We start from the raw sequence: 9,468 nt of genomic DNA, 5'->3' as shown, positions 1-9,468 counted from the left end.
ACAAGATTTGCCAGGCTCAGCTTGTACATTTCCTGTCTCAGACCTCAGCAATGTCTCCACTAAACCTAGATTGCTTTTAGGGAGAAGTGACATTTTAAGACAACAATCTGAGTCTCTTTACTAAAAAGCATTAGTCATTGTATCTTGGTCTTTGCAATGTAAAGAGGTAGGAAATATTTATAGGTAGGAAAAATATATATCCCAACTCCATGCAATGTAAAAGACTAGAAAGAATAACCAACTGAATAACAACTTCCTAAACTTATACTGATAAAATGAGATTTTAAGACTAATGAGATTTTAATTAAACTCTTCCTTATTGCATCTGTGTGTTCCTTATTCTGCACTAAAAATTCCTCTTCTCAAGTACACAAAGAATGGTAAATAAAAACATCAACTAATTATTCATTTTTAAAAGCAGTCTCAGAATGATAATACCAATATTACCATATCATAATTATCAAAATTAGATAAGCAAAAGCTAAACTTTCTTAGCTTTAGTTTGTAACAATACAAGAAAACTAATTTCATGTGAAAATAAGCAAAGAAATGTATGAAGTTACTTGTGAAGTTATACTAAGAAAGGATGAGAACAAGGAACATAATCACATAAATGTACATATTCACAAAATATAACTCTGAGCCTCGTTTCAGTGGGTCTTAATTTCTCATTATGCCAAGGAAAAGAAGACAAAATTCTAACTATCAACTTTCTATATTGAAGTTATAAAACAATAATATTAGGCTAGAAAATAAATGAGAGTATAACAGTTAGTAAAGGGTCATTGAAACTAATATTTATAAAGAATCTGTTTATTGAGAGACTCAAGAAAACTGACTGAAAAACTGTAAGTAATTCTACGAGCAATAATACCAATAATGGAGTTCAGTAATGTAACAAGATATATGGGCTTCTCTGGTGACTCAGTGGTAAAGAATCTGCCTGCCAATGCAGAAGACATGGGTTTGAACCCTGGGTCGGGAAGATCCCTTGGAGAAGGAAATGGCAACCGACTCCAGTATTCTCTCCTGGGAAATCTATGGGGTCCCAAAGAGTCAGACACAACTTAGCAACTAAACAAGAAGAAGCAGACATATGTTTATCACAAAGATGGCCTTAATCATGATAGATTAACTGATATAACATATGTCTTACCATAAATAACTTGAAAACTGGAAAAATATATAATACAACTGTTTTCAGACACTAACAGGCAACATAGATATGTGATTTTTAACAGAAAACAGATGAAGTGGATCATACAATTTCAACAGCCTTCTTTAAAGATTTCAGTGCAGGGAAGAAATGTAAGTCTTATTTAGAGACGAAGTTTACAGGGGTATTCTTTAAATAGAGCAAAAAGTACTATTCCGAGTTGAGGAAATAGTGATCTACATTCAGTGAACAAAAGAGAGGTTAAATTTGCAAGACAAAGTACTAGAAAGATCTCAAATAGTTTGTAGGTTTGTACCTTTGAGCCTGGCTGAACACCAAGCAGCTTATATGCAGGATAAAACACTATGGGTATTGACAAAGTCAATTGACAAAGATATAAGTTAATTTTCAGAGCTCACACAGGGCTAAGGGACATTCGAGTACTTAACATCCACAATAGAAAAGCTTTAATGAACACCCTGAGAATTCATTTGAAATTTAAGAATCCTTGTATCTTAGTAATTAAGGCTATTCTAGGCTCACCATAACAAAGTTTAAATAAAAGTCTTTAAGGACAAACTTAATACTGAGGTAACTGCCAGACCAACACCAACTCTAAAATCATTAAATAAAGACTAACAAAGTCCTGATACTTATTATAAAATTCAAAATGTTCAGCATCAATAAATAATTATTCAACATCTGAAAGAGTAGGAAAATGTGCTTTTAGGAGAAAAATCAGTATAAAATCAGACCCAGAACCACAGAGACAAATTTTCCGAAAAGGACTTCAATACAGGTATATTTTAAATATGTTCAAGTACTTAGAAGAAAAAGAACATAATGAAGAGAAAAATGCAAACTGTAAAAATATCAAATTTCTTGAACTGAGATTTTACACACTACTGAATAAATCTAACAACAGATTAGAGCACTGAGAAAGAAAAGGTTGGTGAAAATTTCTATTAAGACCTAGAAATGAAAAAATATTGGAGGAACAGAAAGAAATGAAGCTGAAAAAACTGAAGAGTTCCTAAGTGACCAGGTGGACAATGTCAAGGGGTCAAGCACAGCTGCAATTGGGGTTTCTGAAAGTGGAAGAGAGAGAGAAAAAAAGGAGAATCGACGCCTAAAGGTTTCCAGTTTTGATGAAAAGTATAAACCCATACATCCAAGAAGCTAAATACATCCCAAATAGAATGAATGAACACCTTTCACGTCTTATTCAAATTTTTAAAACTCAGAGATTAAAACAACAACAACAAAAATCTGGAAAGCAGTCAGAGGAAAAAAAAAAAGAGAAAAGAGAGTAAAAGGGAAAAAAGAGTTAACACATGTGATACAAATCACCACTGACTTCTCATCGGGGATAATGGAACCAGGGGACAAAAATGTAACATCTTAAAAGTGCTGAAATTTAACACAATGTTTTAAAAAAATCAACAGTCAACCTAGGAACCTACCTTTTGAAAATACTCTTCACGCTAAAGGATAACTGCACCCCAGAGAAGGATTATCAGCTCAGGTCATCATGTAGTATCCACCCTTCTTTTCTTCTGCTTCCACCTCTCTGTATACACCCAGAGGAAGTCCATACATCTCCCAGTTCTCTTCGGATCTTTGGACAGGCCTTTGATGTAATTAACTTGGGTCTGTTTTTTACAATCTCTGTCTCCATAGTTCTATCAGCCTATATAGAGCACATCTGACACACAACTTCAGAAAATCTTATGAAAATAGTAAATTCCTGTCTCTCACTCCTCTAGATATAATAATTCAAATTCAGTCTTAGGGACTAGAAGATATCGTGGCTCCTCTGCCCTTGACCTCATTCACCTAGAGAACAGAAGACTCCATGATGACAATGTACCTGCATTATCAACATCTGTTTCCAGCTAGACTTGACATATAAAATTCCCTCATGTATAATATTTTTAACACTGAATTTTCAATCAACATGAACTTAAAATATGTTCAAAGTAAAAGTTATAGAATCAGGAGTGTATATATAAATATACACTAAAAACTCTTTAATTTCAATTCTGCAAATGTGTTTAGTTCCTAGTTGGTATCCCTAAGAGGGATCCCAGTGAGTCCCTAAGAATGATCCCTAATAATAACTATTTTCTTAAAACCAGTCACTCAAAAGATTGGAAATAAATTTTCTTTTAGATTTGCTAACTTTTTTAATATATAGAATTTTAGAGGAATTAAAGCATTCACAGCTGGAGATGGAAGATTTGGAAGGACTAAAGCACAAGCTACTGGAGATCAAAGGCTCTGATAATTCCAGATCTCCTCTTCTACTAACCGCTGGGACTTTATAAGAATAAACCACTTACTATACTTGCATCCGGGGTTTTGGGGGTTTGTGTTTTTGTTTTTTCTTAGTGTGAGTTATGGTCTACATTAGCATTTCTGAGGTATTTGGGATTCATGAAACAAAAGAAAATGGAGGCTGAGCAAACATACAGTTGCCATTTCTTTTTTAGTAAGAACATAAACAATCATGCACACTGCCATGTCTAGTTAAAATATTTCATTAAAGACATAAAGAAATTAAAAACATTTCATTAAAAAGACATTCAAAATAAGTGCTTCACATTAAAAATATATGTAGTTCAAGAAAAAGTTGCATATTATATTTTTTTCCATTTTCATCATGGACTGGTAAAAATTTTATGAATGTCTAAAATCATTCCATGGACCTGTGTTTAAAAATCATTGAATTAAATGCTTCTTAACTTCCCTCTTCTACTATGAAACTCTATGATTTATATTCTTATTTTGACACATTATGTTAAGTAAATGTGATTAATATTACATGACATGTCACTAAATGTAATTTACCTAATTCAATGTAATTAAATTAGGAAAAATACTTTTTTAAGAACAAGGGAAATATATCCTAATGATTAGTGTAGGACTTTGCCCTGATACATTTTAACGCATACTACACACGTTAAAGTCCTTTTCAAAAAGTTCCTGTGGGAAATGACAGTGTCATTTGAGTCTATTAAAGCATCATCTGGTTGCACAAACTAGAAAGAGAAGTGGCACTGTGGTTATACTAGTCTTTATCTTGGAGACCAAGAAGCCTTTGCAAATTTGTAGTATCATTTCCCTAAACAACTCTGGACCGAATTGTACTTCAGTTCCTCAGTTCTATATTTTTGCAGAGACAGAAGCATAAGCTCTTGTTTTTTTTTTAAAGTTTGCTGACAGAATCAAGATAACTTTTTACTACACCATGTATAATGAGGCAGTAGCATTAACAAGTGAAAGATGTAATAAATTAGACATCTCTTCATTTTAGAGAAGATGGAAACATCATTGGTTTTCTTTTCTCAATTAAGTATGTGCGAACCAAAAGAAAAAACTATTTTCAAGTTAATACACGGTTCAGGAAAAGAAGAAACAAGCAAAGAAGCCAAAATCAGGTAAAATCATAATTTAAAAAATCAGCATTTTACTTTTAAAAACATGATTGACGTTGAATATTTGTTAGCAGTTGTTTTTAAAATATCTGATTGAAAATATATTGATTGTACTGTTACAACTGAAAAAAAGTATTTATTAGGAGTAAACAATTGTTAAATCTAAAGTGTTCCCTTTTTTTTAAGTCCAACAATTTTAACCACACAGAAGAACCAGTAATAATACTTACTGAAATATAATCTCAAATATTTTATAGTCATGGTGGGGGGAAAAATAAGTATATTTCACATGTGCTATCTTAATTCCTCACAAACATAGTATTTAAATAAGACGCTCAAGACCACTGTGAGTGTGTCAGGAGTGGAGGTGGGTGAGAAAGGGTGTTCATGTGATTACCAGTCACAAATCTGTTTGACAGTCAGAAAGAGAGATTTTAATTGTCATCCAAATTGTCCTGAAGCTAATGCCTTTTCATTACAGAGCTAAGGAAAAAAGAAATAGGTTAAGTCTTCTGGTGCAGAAACCTGTGTTTTACGATGATACTCCCTCCAGTAGATCTGGGCAATTGGCCAAAGAAACAAGGTGAATAACTTGTAATTATTTGTGGGGACATTTTGCTGATTCTATCATTAAAGATTTAAGAAAGAGGAAATTAGGGATTCCAATTTTATTGGAAATTATACAGTAATATAAGGAAGGTTAGAGATCTCATTTCAAAAAAAACTAGAAATATTCCATAAAATTAAACTATTTTAATAGCTTGAATTAAATAATCTCATAAAAATTTAAAGATGTTCTTTTAAAATTATATGCCTGTCAATTTTAAATGATATATTTTACTCCTTATAAACTGATGAAATACTCATTAAGAGTGTGCACAATGTCATTGAAAAGTGCTATTCATCTCTTTCTTCAGCAGTTCGGAAAAAACGCCCTGGGTATAACATAAAGTAAAACACAAAAAGGGATGTCATGTCATTTTTAGCCATTTCTTTAGTTTAAAAAGAAAATGGAATAAGCTTATATACTAGGATAATACAAATTCTTCCAAACAGAAAATATGACCAATAAAAGATACATGACAAATATATTCAATTCTCTCAATTATCATTTCTAAAACATTTATTACATTAAAAACATTTCATATTTCTTACACCTTTAAAGCTTAATTAGTCAAACTTCCTGTATCTATTTTTTTTTTAAATTGCTGCATATTGTGGTAAAAGTTTCAAGGAAATTGCAGTTAAAAAAAAAGTTTGACTAAAAGATACTGTCAGTTTAGGTTCTTCTATTTGATGAATTAAGAAAGATAACTGACCTGGTTTCCTTTTCTTTGTTTTTAACTGAAGACATGATTCGTTTTTCTGTTTACAAATAAAATAATTCAAGAGAGGATAATGTTATTTTAACACATCATCTGATAGGCAAAATCCAAAAGAAGTTTGACTAATACTTTTGATCTTTCATATAATAATCAAAGGAGAAATCCTGTGAAATATGACCAAAAAGAGCAGTATGATAACATATATTGCAGCAGAAACATAAATAGACTTCCTGCATGCTCCAGTATAAAACATTTTGTTTCTCAAACAGAATCTCCACAGAAGAAGCAATAAAATGGGGTGAATCATTTGACAAACTGCTTTCCCATAAAGGTTAGTGCTATTTTCCCAAATATTTTATTATTTAATGGAAAAGTATATGAAATTTGTATGTAACGGTACAAAAACAGGCTGTCATGAAAATTTAGCCTGATTGAAACTATACAGCAATCTGAGTTTCTGATTCATAAAAATTACTAAATAATAGACTGGTTAACAAATAAACAGTATTTTTTGTTTAAAAATAAAGAGTATTGTTCAAATATTTTTATGCTATTAAAAACTACTTTTTGTGGATAAAATATTTCTTGGTGCTGGATGGATAGTTTCATCCAGTTTCACCCACTGGATGAATAAAAATTTTCAGTGTTTATAATTTGTGAATGAGAAACTTGGTTTTATTAAATCCCATATTATCTGTTATTTTTATTGTTAAATGATCAAAAATATATAGAGTAGTTCTCTTGATGGACATTTTAGAAACCTTCATGAGAAGAGATGTTGTTTAATTTTATAAATATTCACTGATTGAATCAGTCATCAGAATTTTGCAGAGGAGCTGAGGTTTAAGGTGGAGCTTTGTAGATGAGATGGAAAGTAAGGACAAATCATGAGTTAAGGGTTAAGAACAGGCTGCCAGAATTGCAACTTTTTAAGAGTCAACTTTCATAAGGCAGCAGGTGAGTAAGCAATTTTTTTCTTACCTTTATTCAGATTTCTTTCAGGTAGGAAAATTAACAGGTTAAGCTAAGTAGGCAATGAGGTTAAAAAAACACAGGGTTCATTGTTTCCCCACACTAAATCATGCAGAGTCTGCTTAAAAAGCAACACTTTATCACTGCCAAATAGCCACAGGTTTCATCTAGTCCACAACTTTTATTTGTATATCCAAGTCCTATTCCTTATCTTATTCTTTGAATGAGCTCTGGCTGACTACTGTTTACAGCACTGTCAGTGGTTTCCACATCCACGGTGTCTACTGGAAGCAGGCGCTCCTATTGCTGGGTCAGCTGAGCTCAGGACTCGTAATTCAGCCCCAAGTACTGTGCACTGTTCGTTGAAACCAGCTTGTCTAGCCTGTCTTCATGTCCTGCAGTATTCTCATCCCTAACTGTTCACCCTCTATAAGGTTTTGGCAACTAGTTCACATTCTCCTAGAATCCTATTTCTGCAGACAATCCCCGAAGACTCTCCCACTTCCAATGAAAATAGATTCTGCCTCTGGATTGTTATATTGACTCAGAGAAAGAAAAAGTATAGATAGAGAAATCAAGGCTTAAGTTTAGGCAAGAATGTCATCAGTGAAGATGGAGAGCCGTGGTAAGAAAGGAAGTTTATGCTGAAAAAAGTTAATGTGTTACTCCACCCTCATTTCACTGTAATGCTTTATCACTCCCTATTTGGAGAAAAATAATGTGAACAGCTTTCTTCAACTACCCATTTTTTTTCATTCCCAATATCCAGTCACATCTTGACTTTTGTTAAAATTCTTGCCAAATGTTTTGTTGAACTTGTCTCCCATTCTCATCTCCATGGCGACTGAGTTCAGGTATTTATCTAACTAACAGCCTGTGTGAAACTTTCCTCTGTAATTCATGCCTCCCAAAACTTATTTCTTTTTTTAATCTCCTATTATTTCCAACACTTGGGCACAACTCAGCCCTTGAGCCTCTTCATTAGTCAGGGAAGGAAAAAAAAAGAAATGGAATTCACTTTTTTTTTTCTTTTTTTCTAATTTAAATGTTTATTGTAAGGAAACATGACTTTTCATATATGGATCTCCAAACCCAGCACATCACCTGGTAAATATTAAGTGCTTGAGTTATAGAATGAGATCTGTTGCTAAGAAAAATGTTAGTCTTGGACTCCTTTAGAGATCTGAGTTCTGGTTCTCTTCTGTAGGGCTTCCCTTGTGACTCAGCTGGTAAAGAATCTGCCTGCAATGTGGGAGACCTGGGTTTGATCCTTAGATTGGGAAGATCCCCTGGAGAAGGGAAAGGCTACCCACTCCAGTATTCTGGCCTGGAGAATTACGTGGAGTGTATAGTCCATGGGATCACGAATAGTCAGACATGACAGAGTGACTTTCACTTCACTTTACTTCTCTTCTGTAACACAATGGTTGTATACCCTTAATTAAGCTTCCTAATCACTTTCACATTCAGCTTCCTCAACTCTAAATGGAGATAGCAATGCCTTTAGTGCCAATATGAATAAATTTCTCTCAGGATTAAATGATATGTAAGAAGCCAATAGCTGTTTGGCACTATTTGAATGTAAATGGTTTCTGTTATTATAAAAAATAATTATCATCTTTTTCTGTAATAACCTTTTTCTGTTTTGCAACCTACTCCAAGCTGTATTAGCATCACTTATAGGGTTAAATTTCAGTGGGAGGAACTATTATTGCTCATGATCAAAGTGATAACTAAATTATATTGGACTTCCAAAAAATTATGTTAATGGTATTCTTTTTATCAATCCCCCAAATCCAGTTTTTCTAAATTGCAAATCTTTTTGTAATATTAAGCTATAAAGCTTAAAATAGTCACCTAAAAATTCTCATGGTTGCAATGGTTAAATTCAGCTCATTTCTATTGACTTAACTGTAGGCCAGAAAGAAAAAAAAAAAGGAAAGTTCCTATACTCATGCACACACATACACACACATCAGAACTTTACCAGATTTTATAGGATTTCCCTTTAGTTAAACGTGCAATTTTCTCAAATTCTGTATGTCATATCTATACAAAGGAAATGGAAATGTATTAAATTAGTCAAATAGAGAGTGAAGTGATAAGTCAAAACAAAATACATGAGAAATTTGAATATTTGACAAAAATGCCTGATCCTAAAACCAAAATAGAATAAGTATTGGCATTTTAAGAAATGGAGCCATAGAGTAGAAGGTTCTTATGTTAGATTTTAGGGGATTAATAAAAAATTCACTAGCTGGACAAACAGAGAAAGAGATCATCCAAGCAGAAAGCCAACAGAAGCACAGGGCATTAAACACTGCATTTTATTTAGTGAACTGGAGAGAACATAATTTTTTATTGAGAAAAATAATTTGAAAAAGGGTGGCTGAGGATGACAGATAATAGACAAGGCTAAACAGAAAGAACATTGTTTTTGCTATGCTCCACAGAAACTAAAGAATCCGTAGAGTATTTTGATAATTCCACTATTATATTCAAATTTCATTTCTAAAATGTAACTAAACTCTCTTAAAATTGATAAAAGGCACAAAACATAAAATCCAAGGAAATATAA

General features: G+C 32.7%; 1 protein-coding gene across 2 annotated transcripts in view; it reads left to right on the top strand.

The window, feature by feature from the left end:
* Positions 4,301-9,468, top strand: part of RGS18 (regulator of G-protein signaling 18) — a 29,357-nt gene continuing 24,189 nt past the window's right edge. Inside the window, exons 1-3 of one of the 2 annotated variants that reach the window (XM_005690464.3) lie at positions 4,301-4,596; positions 5,075-5,176; positions 6,188-6,249. In XM_005690464.3, coding sequence (XP_005690521.2) covers positions 4,478-4,596; positions 5,075-5,176; positions 6,188-6,249 — 283 coding nt within the window. In that variant the 5' untranslated portion in view covers positions 4,301-4,477. The remainder of the gene's footprint in view (positions 4,597-5,074; positions 5,177-6,187; positions 6,250-9,468) is intronic. The other variant, XM_018060153.1, reaches the window with a different exon arrangement.

This window comes from Capra hircus, chromosome 16, assembly GCF_001704415.2.
Source record: "Capra hircus breed San Clemente chromosome 16, ASM170441v1, whole genome shotgun sequence".
Lineage (NCBI taxonomy): Eukaryota > Metazoa > Chordata > Mammalia > Artiodactyla > Bovidae > Capra > Capra hircus.
Note: the sequence above shows the minus strand (reverse complement) of the source record. Positions and strands in the feature narration are given on the sequence as shown.